The sequence below is a fragment of the Notamacropus eugenii genome, chromosome 7 (assembly GCF_028372415.1).
Source record: "Notamacropus eugenii isolate mMacEug1 chromosome 7, mMacEug1.pri_v2, whole genome shotgun sequence".
Lineage (NCBI taxonomy): Eukaryota > Metazoa > Chordata > Mammalia > Diprotodontia > Macropodidae > Notamacropus > Notamacropus eugenii.
Genome location: NC_092878.1, coordinates 92,433,860 through 92,448,294, shown reverse-complemented (window position 1 = coordinate 92,448,294; position 14,435 = coordinate 92,433,860). Strand labels below are relative to the sequence as shown.

Here is a 14,435-nt window from a genome sequence, read left to right as displayed (position 1 = left end):
CATGGGGTAAGATTTGTGTGGAAGTAAGGAAGTTTTTTGGGGAGAGTCATATTCATCCCACCATTTAAGCCCCTAGAGATTTAAATGTCTACCACTTTAAACTGTTCTCTTAAAGGGTATTAATGAGCTCCTGCTACCCATGTTGAGTGACTCTTTCTCTGTCTTCATCCTCTTCAGGCTCCCTGAAGCATCTGACACTTTTTATACTCTCTCTAATAGCCTTCTCTAGATTACAAGGTACTATACTTCCTTCTCTATTTCATTTATCTTCTCACTATACCCCTCCCACTTTGAAATATTTAATCAATACACATATAACCACCTCCTCGACTGAGTCTTTCTTGATTACAACAAATTGGGTAGTGAAATAAAGAGTTGGTCTTAAAGTCAGAAAGACTTGGATCTGAATCTCACCTCAGATACCCCCAATTGTGTATGGCCCTAAGCCAAATCACTAACCTTTCTGGACCTATTTCCTCTTGAAGAAATAAGGACACTGTCCCTGAAACCACTGAAGTCCTTTCCTGCCCTAGAGTTATGCTCCTACAGTCTTCTGGTTTTCTGACTTCTTCAGCATTCAGGGTCTGTGGCACTCCATGAATCTCTTGGTTTATATACTTTCTTGTGTCGCTGCCATTCAGTCATGCCTGATATTTTGTGACCTGCTGGACTGTAACATGCCAGGCCCTTCTATCCTTCATTATCTCCCAAAATCTGTCCAAGCTCATGTTCATTGCTTCAGTAATCTAATCTATCCATCTAATCCTCTGTCATCTCCTTTCTCTTTTGCCTTCAATCTTTCCTAACATCAGGGTCTTGTACAATGAGTCCTATCTTCTCACCATGAGGGCAAAGTAAGCTTTAGCTTTAGTATTTTTCCTTCTAGTGAAGAGTGTGCATTAATTTATTTTTAAGTATTGACTGATTTGACCTTGCTTTCCAAGGGACTCTCAAAAGTCCTCTCCAGCACCACAATGTGAAAATGTTGATTCTGTGGCACTCAATTTTCCATATAGCCCAGCTCTCATAGTCATATATTACTACCGGAAAAACCATAGCTTTGACTATATGAGCCATTGTTGGCAAGGTAATGTCTATGCTTTTTAGTATGCTGTCCAGATTTGCCATAGCTTTCCATACAAGGAGCAAGTGTCTCTTAATTTTATGATTACAATCACCATCTACAGTGATCTTTGAGCCCAAGAATATAAAATCTGACACTGCTTCCATTTCTTCTCCCTTTATTTGTGAGAAATGATGGGACTAGTTGCCAAGATCTCAGTTTTTTTGGTGTTAACCTTCAAGTTGGCTTTTATACTCTCGTCTTTCACCTGTATTAAGAGGCTTCTTAATTCTTCTTCATTTTCTGCCACCAGAGTGGTTTCATCTGCATGGCTTAGAATGTTAATATTTCTCCCATCAAACTTAATTCTGGCTTTTGATTAATCTAGCCTGGCATCTTGCATGATATACTCAGCATGTAAGTTAAACAGGTTAAGGTGAGAATATACAGACTTATAGTATTCCTTTTCCGACCTTAAACCAATCAGTTGTTCCATGTCTGGCTCTAACTGTTACTTCTTGACCTGCATACAGGTTCTTCAGGAGACAAGTAAGATGATCTGGTACTCCCATCTCTTTGAGGACTTGCTGAATTTCATTATGATATGCACAAAGGTTCTAGTGTAGTTCTAGCCTAGTGTAGTCAAAAGCAGAAGTAGATGTTTTTCTGGAACTTCCTTTTTCCATGCTCCAATGAATGTTTGCAGTTTGGTCTCTAATTCCTCTGCCTCTTCAAAAATCAATCCATTTTCCTGGTAAATCTTGGTTCGCATATTGCTGAAGCCTACCTTATAGAATCTTAAGTATAACCTTGCTGGTATGTGAAATGAGTGTAACTTTTTGGTATCTGAACATTCTTTGGCATTGCCCTTCTTTAGGGCTGGGATATGTAAACTGATCTTTTCCAATCCAGTGACCACTGCTGAATTCTCTAAATTTGCTGGCATGCTGAGTACAGCACTTTAACAGCATCAACTTTTAAGATATTAAATAGCTCAGCTGAGATTCTGTCACCTCTACTAGCAATTGTTAGCAATACTTCATAAGGCCCACTTGACCTCATTCTCCAGGATGGCTGGCTTTAATTCAGTAACCACACCATCATGGTTATCAGTGATGTTAAGATCTTTTTTACATAATTCCTCTGTATATTCTTGTTACCTCTCCTTAATTTCTTCTACTTTTGTTAAATACCTACCATTTTTATCTTTTATCATGCCCATTTTTACACAAAATCTTCCCTTGATAGCTCTAATTTTCTTGCAGAGATCTCTTGACTTTCTCATTGTTGTTTTTTCTTCTATTTCTTTGCATTTCTCATTTTAAAGAAACCTTCTTGACTCTCCTTATTAGTCTTTGGAATTCTTCATTCAGTTGGGTATATCTTTCCCTTTCTCCTTTTACTTTCCCTTTCCTTCTTTCCTCTGCTACTTGTAAAGCCTCATCAGACAGTAATTTTACTTTCCTGTTCTTTTTCTTTGGAATGTTTTTGTTGGTTCCTCCTATGGAGTATTGTGAACCTCTGTCCATAGTTCTTCAGATAATCTATCCACCAGATCTAATCCCTTAAATCTATTGATCATTTCTATTTACCAAGATGTTACTTAGGTCATCCTTATATGGACTGATGGCTTTTTCTACTTCAGATTGTCTCAATTTTGCCATAAGAAGCTCATGATATGAGTCATAGTCAGCTCTAGGTCTTATTTTAATTGTATAGAGTTTCCCTACCTTTGGCTACAAAGTATATAATCAGTTGGACTTCAATATTGACATCTGGTAATGTTCATGCAATCTCAAAAATCATCATGTAATCTCAAAAATTACAGAATATCTTTTTAAATCCATGTCAAACTGTTCAAGATCACAGTAATACAAGTCTCTGCTCCAACTACTGAAGCCAAAGAGATCAAAGTTAATCCATTCTGTAAAGATCTACAACATCTACAAATGTCACCAAAAAAGTATCACATTTATCATAGGGGATTAGGATATTAAAGCAAGAAATGGAAAGATAATTGGGATAACAAGCAAGTTTGGCCTTGGAGTACAACATGAAGCAGGGGAGAGACTAAAAACAGAGTTTTGTTAAGATGGCTCACTGGTCATACTAAACATTCCTCTTCAACAACCCAAAAGGCAACACATGAACATTGCCAAATGATCAATATTGGCTTGTACTATTCTCTACTTAGTTCTTACTTATAAATCTTGTCTCTTCAACCAGACAGTAAGCTTCTAAGGAACGGAGACTAAGTCATCAGCATTTTGTCTTCCCCAGAGCACCATTATGCTACGTACATTTTAAGTACTCAATAAACAAATACTTTGTATTTGATTAACTGGAGCTAAGAGGAATGACACTGGGAATAGGAAAGGGCTGTTAACAGGATTTTTTTTTGCCTAGTCAATAATAACTGCACTATCCTCTAAGAGAGGGATATTGTAATAACATCACCTGGCAATTAGATAACTGCTTTAAGGTTAAAGAAGCACTAACATACACTATCTCATTCTAACCTCACAGTCGCACTGTGAAATAGGTACTACACACAGAAAAGGAAGGAAGGAAGGAAGGAAGGGAGGGAGGGAGGGAGGGAGGGAGGAAGGAAGGAAGGAAGGAAGGAAGGAAGGAAGGAAGGAAGGAAGGAAAGAAGGAAGGAAGGGAGGGAGGGAGGAAGGAAGGAGAGAAGGAGGGAAGGAGGGAGGGAGGACAGGAGGGAAGGAAGGAAGGAAGATGGAAAAAAGTCGAAGCAGGAAAGATAAATAAAAGATGAATAGATAGATAAATAGAAATGATGGATAGATGAATAAAAGATAGAGAGATAAATCAATAGACATGATAGAGATAGGTGATACAGATAAATGTCTAGAGATAGATGATAGAGATAATGATAGATGAGATCAATAGATGAAAGATGAATAGAAAGAGATAGATATGATAGACAGAGATAGGTAGATGGTAGATGATATAAATACATGTATAGAAAGAGAAAAATTATAAACATGATAGCTCAGGTAGATAGATAGGTAGATAGAAAGATAGATAGATAGATAGATAGATAGATAGATAGATAGATAGATAGATAGATAGATAGATAGATAGATAGACAGATAGAGCAAGTGAACTTTTATTAAGCACTAAACACTGGAGTTACAAATACAAATAAGTAAGACAGTCCTTGCCTTCATGGAGTTTATATTTTAATGGGGAAAGACAGCACAGAAAGGGAAACTGAAAAATGGGGAGCAAGGCCCCCACAAAGAGAAACTATCTGAAGAGTGAGTCCAACTTCGAGTGAAATAATCGCGGCTAGGGCCCCTTCTGAAATTGTGATCCTGGCAAGGGATTCATGACTCAAGACAAGAGGTTTCTCCCAAGTGGGAAAACAACCTAGAGAGTAAATTGAGCTGATTGATACTACAGACATTATGTATCTTTTCTTTGACGTTTATTATGTTTGTGACTTTGAACAAGTAAATTGTTATGCCTTAGTTTCCTCATCTGCAAAATCAGGAGTTGGACTAGCTAGCTTTTGAGGTCTCTTACCCCTCTCTGATTTATTGTACTTATTTTATACATGAAAAAACTAAGTGAAGTTCAAAGAAGATAAGCAACTTACCTATGGTCACACAGCTAAATATTAAAGGTAGAATTTGAACTCATATCTCTCCTGGCTCGATGCTGAACACTTGTTTCAGTTTACCCTGCCTCTTTCTATATAAATAGGTAACATGGAATGTACATTGAATCCAGAGTGAGAAGACCTCACTGGCTTTGATTCCTATTAGCCTTATAACCTCCTACAAATCACTGACCCTCTCTGAGCCTCAGTTTCCTTATCAGTAATAATTAACATATTTATGCTCATAGGGTTTGTTGAATGTATACTCTGCAAGCTGAAAAGCCAACAAAATATGAGCTGTTACTGTGAATTATCCTTGGAAGCTTTAATTTTTACCTGAAAAATCATGAAACTGGAGGTGATGAGAAGGACAGGGAAGGAGGGTATACTAAGAAAGTGGATAGAGATGGAAATAAAGGAAAACAAGAGGAATCTCCTTTAATGTGAAGTTGAATCCCTGAAAAACAGATGTAAAAAAGATAGATAAAATTTCTTGACCAATAAATCAACTGAGTTTTTAACTTACCATAATGATGTCAACAGCCTTGAAAAAACAAATGTTTCTAACCTGGAAGAATCTAAACTCCTGACTAACTAGTGTGGAAATGATTATTTTTAATAGCATTTACCGGTAAAGTGGAAAGGTTGAAACTTTAGACAGGCACTAGGAATATGACTAAGGAAAGGATTATTTCTACATGTACATCAGTGAACTGGTTAGTGTAATGACTCAGAGCACTCTGAGCTTTCTGGAAATTTGGAATCAAATATCATTGTGCCTATCATGAAGCTAATTGTAGCTAATTGTCACATCCCCTATGTATGCCCACTCTAGCTCTAAGTAAAAGAAGTGACCCATTTGGCAGTCTGGACCCCTCCTCAGAATAATGTCTTTAAGTACACAAAATAAAATACATAGGATCACAGAGGAAAGCAATTATATTGAAGTACAGTTATTTTTTTGAAACAAGGTCACAGAACCCAGGTTAAGACCCCCAGATGGGGAAAAGTTCTAGCTTCCTTCCTCTACCTCCATCCTCATAAGAACACAATGTCCTTTTCAGACTAATGATCTAGTTTTCTTTCTCATGGTGATGATACCAAAGACGGTAATAACTCCATTTTCCTTGTCTATGGGTAAATCATTTCTCCACTCTGCCTCCTCATCTATACAATCAAGATAATAATACTTACACTATCTATCTACTGCACAGGGTTGGTTATTGCTAGGACCATTCTTTGTAAACCGTAAAGAACCATACACATGTTTTCTCATTGGTATTATTATTTTTGTGACACTGACCTTATTGCCCAAACTTGCTCCCTAAAAATAAGTTGGGGCCTTGGAAAATGAGGAGGCATTTTGTTTGCTAACTTTATGTCTTAGTAATGAAATTCCTAACCCTTTTCTGTAATGCAAAAGCAAGGCTGGAAGCAAAGTCATCCTTAGATTAACTTAATCCCATTCTATCATGCTATAAAGATACTTTTTGCCCCTGGATACAAATTTTAAAACTATAACATTAAGTCTCAGATCCTCTCTGTTCCTGGCTGCTCTTCTGGGAATCTACTGCTTTAAAGAATCTAAGAGGAAGAGAGACATGGCCCAAACCCCATCACATTATGCCAGAAATTCCACATAAATAATATATCAGTCTGGATTTTTGGCACATATTATTTTTTAGCTTTAACAACTGCCATTTAACATCATTTTACTCAATATTTTACTCTATTACTCTTTTTAGCTATAAATAGTACCCATTAAGAAGCTACTTTCATTTCATTTATAAAACAAATCCATAAGAATAGTGCCTTACATTATAGGCTTAAAATGCATCTCTTCTTTTGGTCAAATGTTTCTTTATGGAAAATCCAAACAAAACATTTTTTATTTTTATTAATAAACATTCCATTACTAAGTTCTTAGTTCTTCTGGAGCAGTGTCAACAGTATTTGTGGGGCACCCAAATTTGGATATTTGTAGGTCAAATCTGTTATCTCTGACAACAGTCAAATACCAAGAGTCAGACCAAAGAAGAGTCATTGTGGTCACCCAAGTCATATTGACTATTGATGGCTCATGATACAATCCAAAGGTATTTATTTAGTCCCCATAGGGGCTTGACTTAAATAGAAAGAACGATAGTCAAAGACTCATGTTCCAAACCTGACTCTGCCATTTCCTGTCTTGTTACCTTGGCTAAGTCATTTCTTCCCAATAAGTCTTACATCCCTCATGTTTTAAGTGAAGATGTTAGTTTAGAGGAGAAATTCTCAATCATTTTTGCTATCATGTGCCCCTTTGGCAGTCTGGTGAAAACTATGGACACCTCAGATAATATTTGTGTTTCTAATTTTTTGCTTATTTTGTTTTTTTTGTTTTTTGTTTTTAATTTTTATTTGTTTAATTTTAATTTGTTTTTAATTTGTAATTGAAGGCTGTATTTCAGTCAATGAAAAAAAAGAAGTCATTTCTTTTTCCCATTTAAATTCAGGGACTTCTTGAAATCTATCCACAGAACCTTTGGCCTAGAATTTTTCTAAAGATTCTTCTAGATTTAAACCTATGTTCCTCTGAACCTAATCTTAGGGAAAGCTCTAACTTCAAGCAATGCTCTTGGAAAGACAAAAGTATGTCATTTAGTTTTAATTTGGAAACGTTGGTATTATCATTAATAAGCAAAGACTGTATTCAAGATGTTCTCAAAATTACTCATAGATTTTTATATAGCGTTAAAATAGGTCAGGACCTTAGAGAGCATCTTCATTTTACAGCTCAGGAAAGTGAGGCCTAAGAAAGGAAATGACACCCAAATTCATTCAACTAGTGTGTGACTAGAGTCTAGGTGTTCTGACTCCCAGACCGGTGCTCTTCCCACTATGTTTTGTACATGGACTAACAAAAATTAAACGAGATACAAATTTATAGAGGGCTGGAACTGATTTTTAAAAATTGAGGACAGAAAGCCAAGAGTTCTAGAAATAAGGCATGTGATAAGCCGGCATCTGTTGGAGTACTGTTAGGCCAATAGGAGGGCCCAGTGAACTTTTATGGACAGTATAAATATTTTGAGCTGTAGGCATCATGACCACCTGATATCTCCTTTCCTCAGGATCAGCTGCTCAGGGACCGTGTGTGCCCAGAGCCAGGCACATTTGAGACTTGGATCTCAGTCCTAACACACAATCTCCAGCAGCCATGTCTGTGGTAGAAGAAAGCCGTCCTTTTGCTCAGCAGCTGTCCAATGTCTACTTCACAATCCTTTCACTTTTCTGTTTCAAACTCTTTGTGAAAATCAGCCTTGCCATCCTCAGTCACTTTTACATTGTGAAAGGAAACCGCAAGGAGGCAGCGAGGATAGCAGCCGAGTTCTATGGAGTGACCCAAGGGCAAGGTAAGGCTCTGATAATGCTCTCTGATTCATAGCACACTGACTGACTCTAGCTTCACTCCTGGGGCTCTTTTGCTCTTCCCATGTTTCCTTTGTAGGCAGGCTCCAAGGCCAAACTTCTGATTATGAACAAAAATGTTTGTGAGCTCACTGCTGAATTGTTTCATGAAGGAAAGATTTTGCTTGTTACGTAAACCCCTCTAATAAGTGTTCCTGCTAGGAGAGATAGTGAATTCATGCCAAGATAGATAGAGTGGAGGTGATATGACAACAAATTGTATCATTTTCCATTTAACATGAAGAGACTAATCATTCTCTTTTGCCTAAGAGTTTAATGCTGACAGAAATATTCAAACCCATTTTACCTAGAAGGTGGATTCTGGATTTCTCCTTTAATCATATTCTAACACAAGTTAATTCAACTGACACTGAGGCATGTACAAAGTAATTGAACTTGAAAAAGACCTGGAAGTGTAGCTAGAGAGGCTGATTATTTGTTGAAATGTTTTCCTGTAAGAATACACCAAAGCATAAAACTATAAAATAAATAAAGTGAATAAAGTGAATAGTAGGCCCAGTTTCCAGAATTCATGGCAGGTGTTTGGCTTTTGTTGTTGCTTTTTTTTAAATGGTGATTTGCTATTGTTTCAACTTGTGTAAAATAGGTGACAAGTTATATGATAATGTAAATAATTAGACTTCGTGTCTGGGTGGAAAAAGGTCCTCATATCCCTGAAAGGAATGTTGAACTCTCTGACCACATGAGAAATCAGTAGTAGCAGTCACCAAGTTTAATGGGCATCATGAAATAACGTATATATATATGCCATCAGTCCAATTATTCCGTACAGTTAAACAGTTTATGTGGCATTCTCTATAGTGAGTCAGTCTGGTAGACTAATATGTGGTCTGAGACATAATTATTTGAAAACCTCAAACAACTGTAAATCAGCAGAAGTTCAGATTTAAAGCTGGCATTCACATAGAATCTAGCACAGTGGTGTGTGTGTGTGTGTGTGTGTGTGTGTGTGTGTGTGTGTGTGTGTGAGCATATATGAGTTCACAATGACTAGTCAAGAGGATGTTATTCTTAGATCTATTGTACTAACTCTTGTCATTGGGTGGCAGAGTCTATTTTCAAATGTAGGTTATACCAAAGAACATTTGTGTGGAAAGTCAAATGCAAGAGGGAGAACTCTAAATAAAGTTTGGGGTGTGATGCTATACAATGTACAATGCAATAGTAGTGAATTCGTCACTGAAAAGTAGAGAATGAATTTGTTGTTAAGAAAATAGGTTTTAGTTTGTTGTTGTTCAGTCCTTTCAATCCTCTCCAACTCTGTGACCCCTTTTTTGAGTTTTCTTGGCAGAGATAATGGAATGGTTTAGCCATTTCCTTCCCCAGCTCATTTTATAGATGAAGAAACTAAGGCAAACAGGGTTAAGTGACTTGCCCAGGGACACACAGCTAGTGTCTGAGGCAAATGTGAACTTGGGGCTTCCTGACTTTCACATAACTACTGCAGGTTTTGGTACATGCTGTAAAAAATCAAGAGCTTGTCTACTGTTGAGGTAAACCTCTCTGTTAACACACGATACTTTTCCACAAAAGTTAGTGAGTGAATATCTGCCATTTTTCTGAAGGAGAGAAACAGAGGAAAGAGAATTAATTCATCAAACCCATACCACCTAACTATTCAAATGAAAAGGGAAAAAATCAGTCATCTATTTGGATACTTTGTCTACATGACACCAAACACCAGGAAACCAAATGGTTTTTCATCTTTTAACATCTAGATATTTGGAGGTAAGCTGACAACTGACTGGATTTTTTCATCTAGCTATGCAGTCTGACTCTAAAATAATGAAACTAGTTTTGTGTGTGTGGTTTGTAAAACTAGGATATTAGGTTGAGTGCCACACCTCATATCTTAAATTTCAGGGAGAAACAAAGAAGTGTTTCTGAAACAGGTCGCAAGAGAGACCTCTGGAGGTCCTTAAAAATAGAACAGTTTCTCATCTCTCTGGGATGGCTTAATCAGAATCTGTTTGAAGCTGGGGGATGGCTTAAATGACCTCTAAGGTTCTTTGATTCTATGAAATTAAATTACAGGTAGATAAAAATACTAACTGATATATGAACTGTCCTCCTCCCCACTCCCCTGCACTGTTGGAACCCTAGAGAGCACAAGGTAGAAAAGTGTTCATTTAATCTTTTAGGATTATAATCTTTTTAAAATCCTCTTAATTGGTGGCGGTTAGGTGGCACAGTACACAGAGCATTAGGCATGGAGTCAGGAAGACTTGAATACGAATCCGAACTAAGACATTTAGTTACTATGTAATCCTGGGCAAGTCATTGAGTCTTTGCCTCAGTTTCCACATCTGTAAAATGGGGATAATAATAGCACCTACCTCCCAGAGTTGTTGTGAGGATCAAATGAGATTATATTTGTAAAGCATAGTGCATGACATATAGTAAATAATAAATATTTGTTTCCTTCCTAATTAATGTTTCAAGTCACTTAGTACAATGCCTCTGGAATTAGAACTAGGTTCAAATCCCACCTCTGACATTCATAAATTGTGTGACCTTGGTGTTGGGCAAGTCATTTAACCTCCCTGGGCCTCAGTTTCCCAATCTGTAAAATGAAGGGGTTCTACATTAACTTCCAGTTCTACATTAACTCTTTCCTGCTATTCTTCTATTTGTCCATGTACTAAGTAATACTTTCTACCCAAGGGAAACTATAAAATAAGGTTTTAAATTCTTGTTGATTCATAATAATGTGGCCCAAACCTGAACCCCATAGTCTTTTTTTTGTTTTATTGCTAACAAAGAGTCATTTATGCACTATCTATCCTCTCTTTCTCTGTCCCTTAAAAAAACAACCTGACTATCATCAATCTTCAATGCCTTGTTCTTAGCTTTTTAATCAGCTAATCAGCCTTAATTGTTTTTGTATAATCCAACTGTTTCCCATCTTCCTAGAGGAAGATTATCACCTTCATTCCATTTTGAAATAGGTTTCTCATTCTGATTTTCAAAGCTAGCCAAACCATTCCCCCACCATTTCTGAAATGGACATGCCAAATTCCCTGAAATCTGAGATGTCATTGCATGTCACTGCATGTATTCATTTCTTTCATAACCACAGTAGATGCTGCTGATGACATTCTGGATGTCCTTTTCATGAACACAGTAGCACTTGGGTATGAAACAAATGAAACCATTAATTTTTTTAGATACCGCCTCCTATCAGATCTACCTTCTGGGGGGACACAAGGAATCCTAGGACAGGTGTTAAGCAAATGACAACGTTTATCCCCTGATGATTTCCTAGGTTCTTTCCATTCAGTATATGAACCAAGATGTGAGGCAAAAAATATGAGGAAAAGATTATACAGTCCCCAAATTGATTCCCCCAGAATCCATTTGTTATTTCATTAAATTTCACCTTTGGAGGAAAAAAAAAGTCTTCATTTCTCTACCATCATAAAGAAAAAACCTCTAGTTTCCCCCTCCTTTCCTACATAATGAGCAGCCCTTGATTTGTTCTCTCCTGGAATATTTCCTGGACCCCTAGCCTCTACAAATCAAAAGTCTATTCTTAACATTGTTAAAGTTGGCATTAGCTTTTGAGACTGGCAGTTGGAAAATTAGATAACTACCCAGGAATTCTATGCAGCTTTCAACTTTATTCTTAACTGGTGGAAAGACCAAAGAAAAGTGTGACACACCTTCTTGTCTGGAGCACTGACATTTGGGTTGTGCCCCATCCTGAGACATTTGTATGGTCACTGGACAAAGATGTAAAAAGCTATATTCTCTTTTATCATCCTAAAGACACCTTGACAAGAAATTCTTGTCCCCTATCTAAGTAGTGTTGCTCCAGTAATAACCCAGGCTCTTAAAGAAGCACAAACACTCTTTGGAAAGTCAGTGAATAAGGCGATCACTGGGTAAAATTGTGATGCAATTCTTTGTCTTTGATGCTTCCAGCCTTCCCCTTCTGGTTCCTTTCTTTCTCTATTTCATTCCCACTATTCCTCCTTATCAAACACTTGGTACCCTCTTGTTCTCTTCTCTCTTCATCCTGGTCAAAATCTGATCTCAAGAAATTGTCATCATTGGGCTTAAAATCTTTAATGTAAATTTATCATCCTTTCTTAAAACCATTGTGTCTTTGGCCTTATTTCCATTAGACCATAAATTCTAGAGGCAGAGACCATTTTTACCATTCTTTGTATCCTCAGCCCTTCACAAAAATATGGCAGATAGCAGGCACTCAATAAATGCTTGTTGACATTTCTGATTGCAGAATAAATGTCACTTTCCCTCATTAAAAGAACTTCAGGCATTAGCAGGAACAAATAGAAGAGAGAGTACTTTGAGAGCACCTATTTTAATTATATCTAAGGTCTTAAATGTGATTCAGACTTAAATTCCCCTTTTAAAAATCAGCATATTGCCTGAATATAGAGAGCAAAAAGAACTAGATGCTATCTATTTTCATGAGCCCTAGAATGTAAGATTCTTGAGGGCAAGGATGCTTATCACACTTTTCTGTCTGTGTCCCCAGGGCCTAAAACCTTTTTTTTTTTTTTACTGGACCTGTGACTTCACTGGTATAATAAACATTTATTAAAAAAAAACTCCCTATAAGCAATGCAAATCAGTACCTGCTCTGCAATTTATAGTCTTAGGGAGTCACTTTTGGCCCTGAGAGAATAAGTGACTTGCCTATTTAAATGTTAGAGGAGAGACTTGAAGTCAGGTCTTCCTGTTGAGGTCAGTTCTCCATCCATCACCCTACATTATTGCTTACTTAAGTGTTTAATAAATGCTTGTCAAGTGCTTTATTGATTGATTGAATCTATCTCTTCAATATCAATCTCTCTCTCTTCTAAGCTGAATCTTGTCAGTATTGCTAAGCTGAACGGGTCTACTTGAATGTATTATAATCTCCTTAAACTCAGCATATCTAAAACTAAACTCTTTAGCAAGCATATGACTAAGGCAAGATAACTGAGTCTTCACCTCAAGGTCCCAAAATTTTAAAAAATATTAATAGTACTGATCCCAAAAGCATAGCAACAATGGAGAAGAAGGAAGAGAAAGGGAAAAAGGAGGAAGAGGAGGAGGAGGAAAAGAAGGAGAAGGAGAGGTTGTTAAATAAATCTCACTCTTATCCTCCTGTCAGCTGAGCTCCAGGTGGCCCTGTCCCCATTACCACACTGACTTTGCCATGTCCCTGGGTGGGGGGGAATGGGACTCTGTCCTTTCACATACACAGCCTAACTGAATTTCTTTTTAAAAAGTTGATTTGAAGGAATTTCTTGCATCCCTTGCCCCAGCTGCATTTTGTAAAGCTTGTCTAAGGTAGAAAACATTCTAATTGTGGCTCTGCTTATCAGCTTTCTCTCCCAAACCAGTTTCCGCTCCATGTTTTCCTGTTTGTACCAATGGCATAATCATTTCCAGGCATCCAAACCCAAAACCTTATAATTATCCATGACTCTCCTCTCTCCTCTTTACCACCCACAATCAAGTCCTACTCATCAATTCTTCCCTCATGTTACCTCCCTTGTTATTACTAAATATTCATTCCTGTAACTTACCATGGTTTCCTATTGTCATTTCTATATTTTATTACCTCACTTCAAAATTAATCTCACTGGTCTTTCTGCCTCCAGTCATTCACTTTTCCGATCTCTCCTACATATGCTGACAGATAGTTTTACTAAAGTAAAACTTTGTCTCTCTCCATTACTTACATAATAGAATCTATACTCCAAATCTTGGCATTCAAGGCTTACCACAATCTGGCCCATGACAAAACCTTTTACAAATTTTTGTTCTAAAACAAAGCTTCCCTTTTACAAACTTTTGTTTCACTCGCTGTTCACTGTCTCTACCTTTCCAACTGCAGACACAACATACACATTCCTGCCTCTTTTGCTTGTTTTTTCCCTATCTGAAATGTCCTTCACTCTGATATCTACTCATCTTAGTCAATCAATCAACTAGTATTTATTAAGCATCTAACGTGTCTTAGTAGAGACATTGTACTAAGCACCAGAATAACTTGTGCTTCAAGACTTAGGTCAAGTTCCATTTTCTCCTGACAGTCCTAGTTTACTATGATCTCTCCTTCCTCTAGGTTGCAAATTCTTTGAGGGCAGGGACTGTGACTTAATTTTACCTCTTAGTCTCTCTTCCCAGAAAATTATAATAAATTATCCATAAATGATGTTGCAGATAGATTCTCTAACCTGGGAAAGATCCGTGCTCTTGTCTGTTAAGGTTGCTATAAGGTTGTTATATAAGATTGTTAAATTATGTAATATTTGT

General features: G+C 37.1%; 1 protein-coding gene across 2 annotated transcripts in view; it reads left to right on the top strand.

The window, feature by feature from the left end:
* ASB5 (ankyrin repeat and SOCS box containing 5) overlaps positions 1 to 14,435 on the top strand; it is a 98,548-nt gene that overhangs the window by 15,792 nt on the left and 68,321 nt on the right. The window contains exon 3 of one of the 2 annotated variants that reach the window (XM_072623471.1): positions 7,802 to 8,083. In XM_072623471.1, the coding sequence (XP_072479572.1) occupies positions 7,888 to 8,083 (196 nt within the window). In that variant the 5' untranslated portion in view covers positions 7,802 to 7,887. Of the gene's footprint in view, positions 1 to 7,775; positions 8,084 to 14,435 lie in introns of those variants that run through there. The other variant, XM_072623472.1, reaches the window with a different exon arrangement.